Genomic DNA, 18,558 nt, shown 5'->3' on the forward strand with positions numbered 1-18,558 from the left:
GGATTTACCAGTGTTTGCATAATGCAGTTATTATTTACAAGAAACTCTGTAACAGTACAGGAAATATTAGAAATACACTTTATATTCCCTGTTTGTCTGCAGAGCACAACACTCTTCATAACACATTTTTTTGCAACAACAAGTGTAACAACAACAGCGAATGCGGGGTTAAAAGATGATATCTGTTCCAATAGTTTAATTAGGCAGACTTCCAGAAATACTGGTACAGTAGACCAAGAGAAAATGTCATTTTAATGTAGACTCTACTGCAACTACCATCTTTCGACGGAACGAACTGTCGTCTCCAGTGAGAATTGTTTATTTTTGTGTGAACTGTTCCTTTACAGTACAGAAACCACATACTGTACACACACATACGCTGGATGAGCTTCTTCTGTGTTTCAAGCAGTAAAGCTTTTCTCTTGCATGTGCGTGTTGAATGTAAATACTGTAGTAGCGTGGTTGATCTTGCATCTGTCCGAATGCGTTTCCTCAGACTCTTTCTCTCCTCCTCTTTTATTAATGCTGCAGTTTCTCTGGTAAATTATTCACACTTCCTGTCTGTATGGTGTTTTTCTGACCTGCATGATTGTGTTTGTTCTACAATGGACATTTTAAATCATATCGACACACCTGACAGAAAGAAGTTAAGCTTCTGCCCATGGGTTATTTGTGAGTTTTACAAAAACAAAAAATACCTGACAGGAATCACTCACCCTCGCATTATTCAGAGTTCCTTCTGTGGAAAACATTGGGAAGAATGTTAAGGGACTGACAGCCTCGGTCACCCTTCACTTGTATTACACACAGTGTAAATGAATGGTGACTTGGGTTGCCAGTTTGAAACATCACGGTTCCGGTTTTGTGTTTTACAGAGGAGTCAAGTGGGTCAGGAACCCCATGTTTGAGAGAATTGTGTAATCCGTTTGTAAATACAGTAGCGTACGAATATGTGAAGGATGCATTCACTCTTTACATCAAGCCTCTCTGCAAGCAGAAGTCTTTTCTTGATTCTCACAATATGTCATAAGTCATAAGAACTGTGTTTACCTCTCTTGCTTTTCAGGAGAGGTGTGTGTGTGTGTGAAGAGGTCCTTGACCTCCTATCAGATAAAGGCAGAGAGCCATAGCAGAGTCTGAAAGACACTTTTGAAAAGACCTGGAACACTACACTGATTTCACCAGACAGCTCCGTGTTTGTGTGCGTGTTACTGGAGTGTGACGTTTCAGAAGTTCTTGCAACATCCACATTGTCCTTTGTGTGTTCGGGAGAGTAAACTAGCAACTCCATGGTTGTGTGTGTTTGTTAAATTCTGGTCTGGTAATGCATGTTTGGATCAGTAAGTGAGTTACAGTGTTTAACCCCAGAATTATCCATGTTCACAGTGGACTGTCTCTTTAAAATAAAATAATTTGGTTTGTAGCATTTTCCTGTGATTTCATAAGCAGTGGTGCTTAAAGTATTTGAGTGAAGGGTTCAAGTCCAGTATTCGTACTTCTAGGATATTTACCTTTTTCTTTGTTTAAACCACACCAGAGTCCCTGCTTACCTAAATGTGTGAGTGTACCCATCGCCCTCGTGCTGGGGTCCCCCCACTGTGCTGGTTGTCTGTCTGTTACAATCATGTTTCCTAGCGACCGTATGCAGGAGGCAAGCAGCATGCGGACACATGGACCACTTTCTCTGGCTTGTATAGACTGAGCTGTTTTTAAACATTGTGTGTGTGTTTGAGTTATGAAGGGTAAATATATGTGGGATTCTGAGTGTGTTGGCTTTAGAAAACTTTAAGCACATTATAAAAATAGTTTTTTTCATTCATCATTTTCATGTTCATGTCATGCATTGAGCCAGGAAACAACAAACCCACACTTTTAAGCATCGATACTGCGGCGTGGAAACTTTCAGGAGCACAGTCAATGTGTGCATCTGTGTTTTGTGTGAATACAAATGATTCTCTGACTCAAGTGTGTTTGTTTTTATTTCAGGTAGAAGATGCCATGCTTATGTTCGATAAAACCACAAACAGACATAGAGGTGAGACAATCACATTTCTGTTTTCGAGTGTCATATAATGTTGTGAATGATAAACGGTGTGTGTGTGTGTGTGTGTGTGTGTGTGTGTGTGTGTGTGTGTAATTCTAAGAAGATCTGTCTTCTTACTGCCACTCTGATCTTCTCTACAGTGTCATAACAGGTGCCATTGCCAAACAATTCTGTAGGTTAATATTTTTTGTGAAGGCTTTTAAAGAATCTCTATCCTCTAGGATGAGCAATGAGTGGTGCTTGTCTTATTTAATATCAGCGAATCATAAGTTTGTATTTTCGTTGTTCTTTCCAACAGAATGAAATGAACATGTACTGTACAGTACAGATTGTTCCAGAAAGACACACACACACACACACACACACACACCCACATATCCTTGCATACAAACTATCTGCTTTCTCTCAAATTCTCGCTCATGTCCTCCATGCCCTCCAGGTGACTGTTAAACTGCTGTTTAAAAATGCTCTTTGTCCGCCTCTATTCTTCTCTCTCTCTCTCTCTCTCTCTCTCTCTCTCTCTCTCTCTCTCTCTCTCTCTGTCTCTCTGTCTCTCTGTCTCTCTCTCTCTAAAGAGACTGCAGCAGAATCTCTCTGGCATTTGCAGGCTGAAATGAGGATGATTGTGTTGGAAATTGAGCTCCAAAGCTCCATCGGTCCCCGCTGCCCAAGTGAATTGTGGGAACACGCATCGGCTCTCCTGTGGGTGTGTGGATCAGGGATGTTATTCAGACAGTGAAGGGGTTTTGTGGCAGGATTTCATGCTGTTAATTACAGATGTAATGGTGTGATTTTCATCAGAGCTCTGCTGGTCGCTTTTGTTAGACGATTGTGTGCCGTTACTGTGAATACCCAGCGGCCGTCCAGACCCGGCTCTGGCAGAACACATACTGTGCGTGAAATAACAACCCGTCATAAAGACCAACATTTATGGTTTATATTTAAAACGGCATACGGTACAGTATGGAAGAGTGTATGTTTTAGTCTTTAGCCTTGGGCTTTAAGGTTGTATTCCGCTTACCATTAAAGGACTTTTGTATTTTCCCATCAAACATGCTTGTGTCTGACGGAAGGTGGTGTGGCGAGAGTTATTTTAGTCTGGATGGTTATTGGATCCATTTTAATGAAGTGCTGACAGTGCCAAAGACGGGACATCAATTCCCATGATTCCACTTTCCCTTTGAATCGATAGCATGTTTCTTGGTCTGTTTCACGCGTTTTTCTCAAACAAATTTTCCCCTTGCAACAAAAGATGCGTCACACCTGCAATTCCCATGGCAGACGTTCAAGCTCTTTTTCTCTACCAATTTTCCTGAATATAAAAGTCTACCGAGATGATGAAAGCCAGTGTAACGTCACGGATGCTGATATTCCCGCTCAACAGGCTTCAGAAGGAGCGTGTGATTAAAGCTGGAACTTTGTGATTTTCAAATGATGTAAGTAAAAGTAACAGCGTCTCAGTTTGATCAACAGAAAGCATAATTATGATTTCTATTGTTTAGCAGAATAAAGAAAAGAAAGATTGAGAAAAGCAGGTGTTTGGCTGAGTTTGTAATTCTTGGCCGTGAACAAGGTTTTGTTTTGTGTTTGGTGAATGTTGGAGAGGACGGGTTTGTTCCTGGAAGACGAACAGAGGCTGTATTGTGTGTGTCTGTAATCTGCTTACCTGGATCGGCGCTCCCGGGTCCCCAGAATGTGTGTGTCTGTTGGCTCTGATAACTTTGTGCCTTTTACTGTATTTATTCGTGAGGTTTTTGTTAGTTGCGTCATTGATATTCTGCTTTCACTCCGACTCTCATAGCAGCGATCAGATTTACAATCGAGAGGGGGGGTTAGCTCTCAGTGTCATTGATCAGAAATACTCTTTATTTCTCTATTCATCTTGCTTTCCTAGCATCTCAGAATTCTTCAGAAACAGCCTGTGATTGCCACTACAGGATATATGGCCTGTTTACAGAGTCTGTCCGCTTCAGTGCCCAGAAAAAACATTTGCATTCTGTGTTTCTTTTCATTCTCATCACTGTTTGAAGTTAAGGAATCAATGAATGGTGAGTTGGCAGCTACTGTATATAGATGGGAGATCAGTCCGAAATTTAAAGTTTGCCATAAAACAGAAGTTGGAGTGGTTTTCTCTTCTCAATTGTGATGTATTTGGCTTTAAAATGGATTTTCCACTTATATGCGTTTTTTGTGGCTCAAACTTAACTTTCGGTAGACCTCCGCATAGAATCAATAACTGTTGAGTACTTTGAATTTAATTTATATACAATAAAATATTAATATAAATTGGTTATAGAGATGCACTAAATGAGACTCAATTTCTACACCATTACCGATGGCCTATTCAAAGCCTATACCGATTCTGAAGATTAAAATTAAAGTGATAGTCGATCACTTTAAATAGCTTTTATTCAACAATACCGATATATCAGTGAATCTCTAATATTAATATAAATGAAACTTTTTTTTAATTATCAGCCACTAGCCAGAATGATAACTAGATACAGGCCAGAAGTTAACTTCGGTGTGTGCGTCCGATGAAACCGTCTATAATAAAAAATAGATTATTCGTTTTTTACCTTATCTCAACCTCAGAACCTCAACTTGAAGGTTTGCGTTTCTGTACAAACGTCTTTACCATCAGTTTCCTTGTATGCGGGTTACAGTTGAAATAGATTTCTGACAGTGAGGAAGGGAGACAGACAGTCTGTGTGATCGAGCAATGTCTTCTGAAACTGAAAATATTGCATTTCAGTTGTCGTTGTAACAACCTTTCACCTTTTAATCTCCTAGCGCTAATGTATATGTTGTGTGTATATACAGACTTGTGGTGGGGAATCAGGTACACAGGTTAAACTCTCTGAGATTGAGGCCAGCATGAAGAACGCTGAGTCCACAGTGTATTCGGTTTATCTAATACATGCTTGTGCAAACGTATTACATCCCGGGCTTATTTTAGGTTTGCGTGCTATGTATCTTTAATAACTTACTGACCTGTCTGGTACACCCTGTCAAATGCCTGTCTGCTGTAAACCGGTTATGCCATCAGAGAAATGGACTGTATGTGTACCCGGGAGAAAGTGCATTGTGTAATCAAATATAACTTGTATGTCTGAGGCTGTTTGTTGATTTGTATATAAGCGATAGGGTTAGCCTGGAACTGTTTGAAATCTATTATTCATTTGTCTCTGTCTTTACGTAGAATTCCACAAAAAGATATTGGAATGTTATCCACAGCAATGCCCTGAACTTTTCATTGGCTTGTTTTCCGCAGAAAACAGTAGCTGGAAGATGACAGATTGTCCTCTAAATGCTTGTAGAGAGTCATTTGAGCAGCAAGTGAGAGACAGCGGTCGTGACACAGTCCAGTCTGCACAGCTGCCCAATTATAAAATGGTGTTTGTCTGTTTTGACTGCAAACCTATTGTCCATCTGTTGATCGAGAAGTGTGCAAATATTAGACGGTGGAAGTGTGCGTTTAGTCTGCAGGGAACTGTTTTCTTATTAAACAAGTGCTGGCAGCTTCTCAGGGCAAATCTTATAAATTTCTAATGCAGTGAGCATCACTAACAGCTGTTTCCTGCCATCAGCCAAGAGAGAGAGAGAAACCACACACCTCCTGTAAACATCTGATTCCAAGTTACTATATTGCCAAAGTATCATTTCACAGAAGCAGACCAGATGACATCCGGAGATATAAACCGAATCTCCTGATCTCTTAATGAATTATAAATGATGTTACTTTAAGAGGTTTACAACACAAATCCCATGGTTACATTTGTGTTAAATGATCAGTTTGCCTGAAAAAAGAAGTATCTTTCATCATTTAGGTAGCCTCATGTCATTGCAAACCTCTATGACATCCTATCTTTTGTGCACAACAGTAAAAGAAGATATTTTGAAAAACGTTGATAACCATATTGGCTCCCATTGGCTTCTGAAAATACATTTCTCAAAATATCTTCTTTTGTGTTCCCCAAAAAGAGTCACGCACAGGATGATGGTGAATAACAGCCGACACGTTTGCTATTATTTTAAAATGTGAAAGAATAAAAATCAAGACTGATGGTGATCTATTTTCTTATCTCTCCGAGAACATTCAGTATATGTTTAGCGCTTGTGCGAGGAGTCAGAAAGCTCCAGGTGGTTCTGAGGGAGACAGATGTGTCAGATGAAAAATCTTTAGGAGAATTGGACAGCACTCATCAACTCTTATGGACCTGTTGTAGAAACCTGATAGACGAATCAGATCCGCATGACAGAAGCTTCACTCGCTTCATCAAGTAAAAATCTGCCACGCTGCCTAACAGCTCAGTGCTGTCAGACCATCACGTCCAGTACGGAGTTTTTATTTGCACACTTAAATTCATTTACCATTTAATGGCATCTTCATTTGCTTTAAAATCTAATTGTGAATCCATGATTGAGCCGTTAAGCTGACTCATTGTTACGACTCTGAAAGAGACGTTAGAACATCATCATCTCTCTGTGTTGTTGATAACCGTATTATTGTTTTGCAGAGATGAGCTGAACTGACAGGCTGTCAGTCATTCTCAGATTGTATCTCTTATTGACATGCCGATAGCTGTTGGCATGGCAATAGCGACGCTCGGTTAATTGAGCCGAACGTGCTTTCTCCTGCACGTGGTACGCTTGTCAGCGGTTTGGGTTAGATTGATGGGCCCATGGACCGTGCGTGTGGTCTCTGTGGGATCTCACCCTCAATGTCATTTACATTTTGACGAGGATGCCTGTTTGTCATGTAAAAGCAATTCAGGGAAAATCAATTGCATTCTGCGAGGCAAAATTTAGTCACATCGACTATTAAGCGGCTTGATTTTACGTGCGGTGAGAGGAGGGGCGGAGACTTGCATGAATATTAAATGAGGGTCTTTGCCCAGGTGACCAAAATCAACAACTGGGGCTTTACTAAGCACATGCGTGTGTTTAGAAGTCAGCGTGGCGGCAAAGATGTGTTCAGCGGCTCGTTTCTCTGTGCATTCCTTTCTCTTTCTTTCTCTCTCGCAGGAATCGTGGCAGATCACAGAGGCTCTTTGATACCTGTCTTTGCAGGGAAGGAAAGGAATAGGTCTTTAAAAGATGGGAGGTCTCGGTTTCTGGGATCTTTAGTGCTGTCAGAGTTAAAGGAGCAGCTTTTATATATATCGCCACTACCTTAACACACAAGCACGCACACTATGTTCTCTTTTCTCTCCACGAACCTTTCTTCAAAGCCCTCCACCCCTCGTATGTTCTCGAGAAGTGTTCCCAGGAGACTTCACTCTCTCGCTTCGTCTCTTTTATTTTTTATTTCTGTAAATGTCACATCCCTTCGCTGTCTCTGGAAAACCATTTTTGTCTTTTCTGCTTCTTTGTTCTAGTGTCTACATCCATCCTTCCATTCATCTATCCATTCATTGTTCTGAAAGCCGTGCCCCTCTGTTGTGCGTTCGTGTGGTTTCAGACTCGTTTCTTGTGGAAATGTGGAAAAATATCACAACAGAAAGATATTAAAATATTCATGGTAATCGGCATGTTTCAAAAAAAGATATGCACTTTCTTTTTTCCACTATTCTTTAATGGAGATTCTGAAGGTCCTTTTCATTTGTTATGATGTGTTTTAGTCACTCTGAAAAGTAATTTAATCAACTCATAAATTTTTATTCGTGTCCTAGAAGTAGAACATAAGACCGCAGTAAATTACCGCCTTTGTACGGTGTGAAACTGCGATCGTGTGTTTGGCCATCTGTACATTGATTTATATTTGATTTTTCAGTTTTAGAGAAAGTCACTCCAGCTAGGTTTTGTTTGATTCACTAAAATGTTCTGGGTATTTTAATTTAAATATGTTTTTACATACTACATAATTTCAGTGAATACAGGAATATACAGCCGTGGAAAATTTTCTCGGACCATTTAAAAAAAGATTTCAGGACTTCTGAACGCACTTTTTATAGCAATGTGTTTAGGTAAAATTACAATTTATTTCATTCTGCGAACTTTTAACAATATTTCAAATAAAAATATTGTTTCTATTTGCGTTTATTTGCAAGAAACAGCATCCTGGAAAGGAACATTTTGGCACCATTTTGTACACTACAAAAATATGCTCCGTAGTTTTGCAGACCTCAAATTCTGAATCACTTTTAACCAATACAACAGGAATATTTGTACATGTTTTTAGGAAAAGTTTAGTTATGTGATAACCGTTTGTGATTATTATCAGTTTTCATGTGTCTTGCCCTGCTGTTTGTGTTTCACATTGCGGTTGGATGACCTTATGTTTGATTTTGTTGAAATACAACAGACACTGGACTGGAATGGTCACAGTACATCTGGAAATGCTGAAACCGTGATTATTCCATAAATTTGGATATGAGCAAATTCCTATAAACACTTAAGCATGTCTTATAAGTCATCATAAGAGAAGCGTGAATAATCGCTTCTGTGTGTGTTTGTTGTTGGTGCGTTGTCTTAATGCTTGAATTCATCTAGCAGGTGTTTAATCCAGATGTACGGAACGTCAGCAGACCAAAGAAAAGCTGTGAAAGTCTCCACAAGTACCTGAGACTTTCTCTTGTTCTCTTTCTTTCCTCCAATAGACCATTTCCCCTCTCTGTCTAAGCTCTTGGGGCGGGACAACGTCCTTTCAGTCTTCAGATTTCATTTCGCCTCTTTTATCTCCCGAGGACAAAGCAGCCCACTGGCCCTTATCAGAGACACACACTGACGTAGAATACGCACATACGCGCTTTTTGTCCAAAGAGAGCTGTCAAGAGCGGTTTGATGGACTGAAGGATGAAGACCTGCCTCTCCATTCTGCTCTTCAATTGATCCGTCTCACACACACACACACACACACACCAAGTGGTGGTTTTGCTGACCTGTAGACTATACACAGGTCTGTACGGACCGCTTTGTGTTATACGTTAAGAGTTTTTCTACATATTAAATTAAACTCTAATTCAAAAGAAAAATCCATGATATTCCTCCCTAAATAAAGAACCGCACGCACGTACAAACGTAAACGCCGGGTGGGGAATAATCCCGTCAAGACTCGACACCAATTGTATTTCTAGGTAATAAAACACATAGAAAAGTATTTAAGACATCGACAACATGCTGTTGGAGGCAAACAAATAGAAAGACACAGTGCCAAAGTATTTGAATACGATCGAAGCGCAGAAACCCGCACGCACACAGGAACAATATGTGCCTTCACAGCATAAATCACCATTAACATCTGAGCACGTGTGTGGAGTATGTTCTGTCACGCCAGCCACGGCTCATTACACACGGAAAGATTTTTCTGTGCTGTGTGAATGTCATAAGATGGCGAGATGGATGCCCATCTCACACACGCTTTCTATTTTTACACAGAGGAATCGGTCTGATAAGATGCTCTCCACTCCAATAGCTTTCTTGCTGAAGCTGATAAAGACGTCCAGAGAGGAGAGTGACAACAGCATTTGGTTGGCATGGCAATGAATGGTGTGTGTGAGAAAGTGAGCAGGTCTGTCTAATGAAAAGCTTTGTTTACAGTAGAGATGATGACTTTGACACGCAAACTTTGGCTTGTCTAATGCACAAGCACAAGTAATACAATAGTTCTCCCAAAAATAAACAATAATCATTTGCTCATCTTAAAGGTGAAGTTCACCCCAAAATCAACTTAAGACAACGTTAAACATGTTTAGAGGACTTTCCGGTGTCTTCGGAGCAAAACTAAAGATATTTAGGTGACATCTGAGGCCTCCTCATAGACATCATGGTGTCCGTTCTTGCCAAGGTCCAGAACAGTACAGAAGACCTTGTTAAATGAGTCCATCCGCTAATTGTGAATTTTGTAAGCGATGAGTGCGAAAAACAAACCAAAATCCAGACATCGATATATCCTCCTCTGTCTTGTCCGTATATGGCGCACGTTCACCACAGCACTTCTTTGTCTTCTTCTTGGACGAGAGCACTTTGACGCATGCGTGTTAGGTTTGTGCACCGAATGCCGCATGGGGTTAGCCCCTATTGGACGCCGGCGCTCTGACTCACAGCGGTGAAGCTCAACTCAGTGTTTACGTGAAAAACGGAAACTATAAGAGTGAATAACCTATGTCAAAATGTGAAAGGCTTACTTTTCACATGTTCCCATTACACATGCGTCTACATGTAAAGGCAGAGTTGCGCTTCCGTGTTGTGAGTCAGAGCCATCTCGGATGTATATGACATCATCACGAGGGTGACTGAATTAAGAGAGAATGATGATTCTTGGGGGGAATATTCCTTGGATACAACACTACACCTCTCTCTCTCTTTCAATGTCTCACCTCTTCTAAATTCCCAGTTTCTCTCACTCATTACACATTCAGAATTAATTATCAGAAATGTCCCTCTTGAGTGCTAATTGCTGAACCTGAGAGGCGGCGTGCAGCTCTGGATTTGTTCAGCATTTTCACCTGGCTGTTATTTAGCTCTACTGTGTGTGACAGAGAGAGAGAGGGCAGCATCTCTCTTCCAATCATCTGGTTAGATTGTTTGTTTGTTGTCTTTGTCCCTGAAGATTTCAATCCTGTGTCTGTGTATTTGTGATCTCAATGGAGAAAGATGTTACGAAGTTATCAGATAAAAATTCCTATTGGAAATGGAAGTTTTGGTCTTGAAAGGCCTGTAGGCTTTAGATGAGCTGTGAGCTGTGCTCCGCTGCTTTTTAGTGAGTTGCAGGTGGTTTTATAGGGGGGGCATTTCTCTCCTAAAGGGGATCTGAAATCACAGCAAAGGTGTTTGGTCAGTCCCAGAGAGAAAGTGGAATATAGTAGAATATAGATAACCTTAAAGGTATAGTTCATCTAGAAGTTGTGTCATCATTTTCTCACCTTCATGTCAGTTCAAACCTGTATGACTTTCTTTCTTCTGCAGGACACAAAAGACGACTTGCATTCACTTGCATTCGCTTTGTGTTCGTAACATTCTTCAAAATATCTTCTTTTGTGTTTTGCAGAAGAAAAGGTCATACAGATTTGATATGAAGGTGAGTAAATGATGACAGAGTTTTCATTTTTGGGTGAATTTTCCCTTTAAAGCTAACGCACATGCTGGTCACTAAGCTGCTAAATCATAGGTCAGAAAATCACCAGTGTCAAAAAGGGTGATGTATGATTTTCTAAGTAAATTTTCTTTGAAAAAGGTCAATTTGGTGTTAGTTAACTGGATTCGTCTCTCTGGTTGCACAGTGTACTCCACTTGTCTTTTAGTACACTTAAGAAAGGCAGGCCTGTTGAATCTCTAATGGCAGTGTGGAATAAAGCAGTAAGAGATTTGTTTTTTAACATTATTTTTTTATTCTGTTCTAGAAAGAGAGCGTGATCCCTGACAGAGCTGACATTTAAAGCCCACACATACCAGGGCTGAAGACACTCGAGTGACTTCACATTTCTTTGTTTCGTACCGTTGATCTTTCTCTGTCAGTAATGTGCGGCGCTTTGTGAGGAATTGCGAACACTCCAGCCGCAGGAACATCACGTCAGCGGTGATCTCTTGCTGATCATTGAGCGCCTACATGCTCACCTCTATAAAAAACACTTTACAGATGAAAAGCTATGAATATGGTGGGTTTTTAAGTTGGGTAAAATATGAACAAACCCAACTGTTGATGAATGTCCAAACATCCCAGCATTTTCTTTTCTTTTTAAAGTGCAGGTTTAGTAGTAACATCGACGCATCATCTTGTCATCTTGATGTGTTTTTGCTTGCCATTTCATTTCATTGCCGTCTAAACTCAATACTCCACTTCAGATTTTTTTTACAATTTAAGTTGAAGTTTTATATCTGTGTGTTACTCATCCTGCGTGCGTGTTGAATAATCTCAGTCAGGTTAAACGGATACATAAACAAAGGACCTTACACGAGAGAGACATTGAGGTTTGCACTGACCGCCTCCCAACGCCTCTGCTTAGCTCCAGACTGAAGCACCTCCCTATTTCAGAGCTCGCCGTTTTGATTAATACAACGAATTATACCAATTACACTCGGCTGGGGATCTGCACAAAACCAGCGAGCTGAGAACGCAGCAAAGTTATGATTTCGGCCTCCTGGGTGCACGTTTGCATAAGCGGTCGCTCTGATCAAGTCTGGTCATCCGAGAACGAATTAATTTCGCTTTTAAATTTGCTCTGTAATAAATTCCAGTCGGCATTGTTTAAGAGAAGTCCGGCCCATGTAAACTGACGGCTCATAAATGCTATCGCTTCACTTTATCTGTGGCGGAGGATTCATCTCGGGTGCACAAACACAAGCGGCATCATCGATGTTCTTCATTACAGATGAAGTGATGCATTGTGCGGCTTTTAAAGAGGCTTTTTTTAGAGTCTAGTCTGAGTGCCCACCAAAAGCCTAATTAAGTTTAATCAATGCTACTTTGCGGCGAGCTCGCGTGCGATTCACTTTAAACGTTCGCCGCTGTCTGATTCATCTGAAGGGTTCGCTCCCTTTCTGCGCTTTTCGAAAGCACTATTGAAATTCTAATGCAATTACAGCAAGAGTGAATGCACAGATGGAGAAATCTGCTCATTCTCTCATCTCTCCTTTCATTCTCTCATCCTCTCTTCACACCACCTTTCTTCTGCATGACCTCAGAAACATCCTACTGTCTGTTCCTCTAATCCGGAGTCAATCCCCTTTCTGTTCGCCATCTCCATTTTGTTCAATTGCTAATTTGTTACACATTGTGTTCTATTCAGATCAACCCCTCGCCTCAAATGAATAAACACGTACGATCGCCGGACTTCACAAAAGCAACGGATTCAAAAGCGATTTTAATCTAAAAGAACCTCATCAGAACTCTGAATGCGCATTTGGCGTGAAGCCCGATCGTACCACGGTTCTTTAAGGATGCCCGGCTTTGTGCTGTGGAGGAACGGAGATGGCAGATAGGGAATCGGTGGGGTCTGGGACATGTACAGCAGGGGGTTTTGCAGATTTATTTTGGCGGAATTGGAGTCGGAAATCAAAGCCACATCATATACTGTAGCCTAGCAGGAATGGAGCATTTTCACAAACAGGTGTTTGCTGCAAGTTTCTTTTGCATTTAGATTCACATATTTGCAGAAATGTAGGAGTTGTATTTTCTGTGTTTTTTCTTTCATGTGATTATCGCAGCACCGTTATGACATTATTATTATTCATATTATATTAAAAGGTTAGTTCACCCAAAAATAAAATGTTGTCATCATTTAGTCACCCTCATGACCTGTATATAACTCTTAATAAGATATTTAGAGAAATGTCTCTGTGGTTTTGAGTTCACACAATGGAAGTCAATGGGGCTAATGTTGGCTAGAGTTTTTGGGTAAGCTATCCCTTACATTTTTTTCAAACAAAACATAGATTTGGTAGGCTTGTTGCTCAAAATCCATATTATATACAGCATATGAGGCATAATATTTGTGGCTTTTTACAGGTCAATCTTTCCTGTTGTATTTTCTGTCTCTTACTCTCTCCATCTCGTTCTCTTCGGAGTAAGACAGGCTTAAATGAGAGGTAGAACTACAACGTCTGCACACACGTGTCTAGAAGTAGGACACAGGAATGGATGGCCTGTGCTGTTAGCTGACCTACATTGAGACACAGACGATATATTTTCCCAGAATTCACCTGCAGCACACATACATTTGCATTTCTGCATTTATGCATCTGGCAGATGCTTTCTCAGCAAACAGATTGACTATATTGTGTTTGTGACACTCTCAAATAGCTTTTAAAAGAAATAAGCCATATTAGGAAGTACATATGAAAGACAGTAAAACTATGGAAGGAATGAAAGAAAACTGTTGGACTGAACACACACACACAGAGAAAGAGAGAGAGAGAGAGAGAGAGAGAGAGAGAGAGACATGTGTGAGAGAGAATATAGAGCACGCTGATTCAAACTGACAGGACGGAAAGCCGAGATGAACCGAAGTAATCATTAAATTTATAGGGAATTTGCAAGCAGGTGGCCCACACACACAGATTTCCTGGAAGCGACAGGCATAAATAGAACCAGGAAAGCAGCAAGACGTTACCGTTTCTTCCACCGCCGCCGCTGACACACAAACACACATCTCCGGGTGCATAAACCACACTGCTTTATCCCATTCGGGGTCAGGTCACAGGAAACAGGAAACATTACAATCGTTTCACCTGTCACCTTTGACCCCGCCGCTCAGCGTGGACCGTTTTGTAGGTCAGCGCTGAAGGCATCTGAATTATTTTATAGTCTGTAGAAGAGTAAACATAACATCGGAATTGACCCGGTACGCTTTCTCAATTGACATTCTCGCTCCATTCATCAGTGCGTGTTGTTTTAAATAAATCTAAATATATGCCGAAGCACGACTCAAAACAGGTGTCTCCACCAATGCCTAGGGTGTATGTGTGTATGTGTGTGTGTGTGTGTGTGCGCGCGCGCGCGTGTCGAGCAGAAGTCTCCGGAAGCTGTTATTTATCTGTGTTGTGATCTGAGCTGATGCCGCTATCCTCTTTTAATGGCCTGGATTCACCGGAGGGTTTTCAGGTAAATAAACACCCTCGGCTTTCCTCCTCTGCCTCTCCTTTTAATTGGCTGTAGAGGCCACGGGTCTGATGTTGATGAAGTCAACGGAGCCGCCGACCAAAAGCACATTTAATGCTCTCAGTCTGCGAGGGGTTAGAGGAGCTGGTCGTGCGGGACTCCTCGGGAAAACCTGGCAGGGATTTATTTCAGCCTCGTGGCTTTGATTTGCACTTTTGTTTTTATTAATGAAACAGCAGTTGTGTGGCAGAGTAACAGCGCGCTGATAAATCATCTGACTTTCTTTAGGTGTAATTGGGCTCGTTCGACATAGTTACATCAGCGTCTGAATGGAGCGGAGTGTCGGTGCGTTATAAATTCATATCTGCTGTTTGCTGCTCCTCCTCAGAATATGTTCACTTTTGTCTGGAGTTATTTCTCTGGAGTGACTGTGTTCTGGAAAGATTGACAGCAGGTCAGGGGTTGTCAGTGTAGTTATAGCAGCACATGTCAATCTGAGACACGTGTAGGTCACCGGCCCTCTGCTCTGCAGTTGACCACCCGCTATTGCTATTGGTGGACTTTGAGGAGAGCTGTGTACAACTTTTTGTCTGATTGTATAAAAGCGGATGTGTACTAGACAGCATTTTTTTAAAGAATTAGTAGTAAAGAAATGAGTAGTTATTTAGTCTAAACTTTTGAGTCGTGGTGTATGTTGACATTTTCAAACTTACTTTGGGGGTCCGGGAGTGAAAGGAGTTAAAACACAAGGACGGGTTTAAGTACTTTAACTTAATCTCCAACTGTGGTCAGTCTGGTGTAAGTATCTCTCATTGCGTCCGGGACAGAGGACACAACACAGCCCACCACATGTTTCCAACAGGATGCTAATGATTTCTCCCCATGCGGTGTAATCTAAAACTGTCCCACAGCGGCGGTCGTCCTGGGTGCGTAATGGATCTCCATTCCTTAGTGTTTATTAGATTTCTCTCTTTCCATCCGAGACTCCACACACCATAACCTAAACTTTACTTTAACCTTCCTCTGTGTGTTGCCAAATGTGTGTTTTTACACTCTCTGATGTCCTTTCTCATACGCCGGCTTCCCGTTTCTTAATGAGCGCGCTGGACAACTTATGTGTGTTTCTGTAAATGTTCTTGGGGGGCTGTTTAGCATTTAGAGCGTGAGCGAGTGGACGTTTTAGAACGAAGTCTGATAGCTCATGAACTTAAGCTGCCACTGCTTTCTCTCTCCCTCGCAAATTACGGCCTTCTGGAAGTTTCTCTGTGATGTGTTCTACTTTAAACATGTCTAAGCGCCGCTAGCACAGTCTGCTTTTATGCAAAGATCACTTAATGTCTCATTGATTTAGCATTTTAATGGATTTAGTGCCGTGTGCCGAGGAGGAAACCAGGTAACCCGAGAGAGAGAAAGATACACGAACGTGGGCTGATTGCTCTGTGTGAGATGCCTTTTAGCCGCACCTGTGCCAGCGGACGCGGAACGCCAGAGTCAAAGCAGATTGTCTGAGGTGAAGGGAAAGTTGTGAAGAGAGAGAGAGAGGTGTTGATTGTGCTCAGAGCCGCGGGGACGCTGTTGGTCTTAATAACCGTGGATGTCTGGTGCTTTAGCCATCTGCTGTGCTGAAGAGGCCCTGGAGGGGTGAACGCAGCCGGAATGGTGGAGGTCAGACTGCAGGACCGAAGGGTCAACAGCGCTGAAGATGGAGCAAAACTGGTGTTCTGTTTCACTGTGAGCAACACATAGTACATACAATAATGCGGGGAGACATCTGATATAGAGCCGGATGATGATGCTAATAGTTGCCGTAATGATCAGATATCAGCTGAAATATTGGTATCAATAAATACAACAAGAATAAATCTAAGTGGGAAAAATGTTTTCTGCGATCGGTTTCAACAGTACAAACAAAACTGAGTGTGTATAGACTTTCCATTTTCAGTATTTCATTTAGCCTAAATAAGCCTAATAATCATGTTGATGTAGATTTTTATATTTCGTCGCCTTGGAATTATGACATTCATTGTCAAAAATGTGTTAACCACATATTCTTTTTCTTTAGGAACTGCTTTTAGAAAACAAAATAAATGATCTTCGAAATGATCTATAATTACATTTTTGTGTTTGTTGTAATTCATATTTTACAAACATTTTCCAGAAAGCCCAGGTACTACATCTGCAAGATGTCTGCTAAAGACCTGGAGATCTGGAAAACATCTGCTGTGTAAAAACATCTGATAAACGCCTAAGAAAAGACAGTTTTACATATATTCTAAATCATGAACATATGCAAATGCACTCAATATCTTAAAACTGCTCAGAATGCACATAGAACCTTATACAACTAATTACTCATACATTTTACTTCATTTATTTAATACAATTTAAATTGTTTCTTTTTTATGTTGCTACTTAAGTTGAACTTATTTTATTTTTAGTTACTTTTGGTTAATAATCTTAATGCCTCAGCTTAAATTTATTTCAGTTTATTAAGAAGCAAACATTTTTTAATGTCGTTTAGTTTGTTTTTCTAAAAATATTTAGGCAAATAGTAAGCAAACAGGAATATTTTAATAGTTTTAGTATTATAAACTTTAATAACCAAAGTTAACCAATTATCTCAGACCTCTCTCAGAAAATAAATCTGACCACATCATGTTTTTTTAAGTTACAGCTTAAAATTACATTAAAGTTTACTTAATAGTTTGCATCAGACAATCTCTGAATGCTTTGCGGTCTCTCATCAAAGGCTGAAAATACCGTCTGCATATTTGAAACCACATAGAATAGACAACTTGCGTGTGTCTTGTTTTCTTCTGTGCCAGGGTCAGTTTCATAACCATTGCAGTACTGTAGGTTAAACAGAGACATCAGTCTTGAACGTTCAGATCTTCTCACATCTGAGTGAACGCAGCACTTGGAGCCGCCACACTAGGGAGCAGATAGAGCTCCACACTTAACTGAGACGAGCATATGTTTCATCTCAAAAGTGTTGCCTCTTCAGTGTACAGGGACTTGGACGACTCTGTTTGGTGTATGTGTGTGGGTTTATGTTTGTTTGTGAGATTCTAAGTGTGTGAAAGTGAGTGGGTGTTTGTTAACACAGAGGTCAAGATTGTCCCATAACCAGATGCACCGTTATCACAGCGCTGCCCCCGTCAGGCTCCTGGTGGAATTGCATGGTGATGTGAAACCTGTTTGTGTGGATTTGAGTATTTGTGTTGCGGTCACATCACGTCTCTAGAGACCGCAGGTGTGTGCTTCTCCGTCAGAAATCTGCGGTGACAAATGGCTTTTGATGGTTGTGGGGAGTTCCAGCTACCCTTCAGATAGCACACACACAAAATAAACCGCTTTCAATATTTCCAAACAGACAAAATGTGGATACAGTGATCAAGTAGACTAGAAACATGTAATCCTCTTTATACAGTCATATACTTGGCAACAGTACTCAGTGTCTATGTTAATTATGTCTATAATGTTCGTCAAAGCTTTTTGCATATGAAATATAAAGTCTAATACAGTCCTGCAGGTGTGTGTGTTTGTGTGTCCGCTCTAAACAGGTGTGTTGTTATATTCGTTGTCTTTTATGGTCTTTTATCTCTGTGCATCTCTCGAGTGTTTCGCATGCTGCTGCAGTCTGCGGCGCTTGACCCCCGGCCCCCCGCTTTCATTCTGACGCCCAACTGACCGTGAAAGAGAGAGAGAGAGAGAGAGAGAGAGAGGGGAGCCCTGCGTACATCTTTAATCTTTAAAATGGTTGAGATATGAGTTAGGGAAAACTTCAGCATTGGCTATGAAAAAATTCCATCTAGTGGTTTCCTCTCACGGAGGTTGAGAGATTTACAGTTGTTGGCATTTTTAAGTGCAGGAATTCCAAACACATGCATATGTTAAAAAATGAAATGGTCCCAGCAGAATGTGATTGCTCTGAGGTTTCTGTTTGAAGTTCAAGTCCTGGATCATGTCCTGC

The 18,558-nt window shown here is 40.9% G+C and overlaps 1 protein-coding gene across 3 annotated transcripts in view; it reads left to right on the forward strand.

Annotated features, from left to right (window-relative positions):
- msi2a (musashi RNA-binding protein 2a) overlaps positions 1–18,558 on the forward strand; it is a 111,226-nt gene that overhangs the window by 60,650 nt on the left and 32,018 nt on the right. For all 3 annotated transcript variants that reach the window (XM_079449134.1, XM_079449133.1, XM_079449135.1), the window contains exon 7: positions 1,987–2,035. In XM_079449134.1, coding sequence (XP_079305260.1) covers positions 1,987–2,035 — 49 coding nt within the window. The remainder of the gene's footprint in view (positions 1–1,986; positions 2,036–18,558) is intronic.

Source organism: Barbatula barbatula (genome assembly GCF_947034865.1).
Source record: "Barbatula barbatula genome assembly, chromosome: 24".
NCBI lineage: Eukaryota > Metazoa > Chordata > Actinopteri > Cypriniformes > Nemacheilidae > Barbatula > Barbatula barbatula.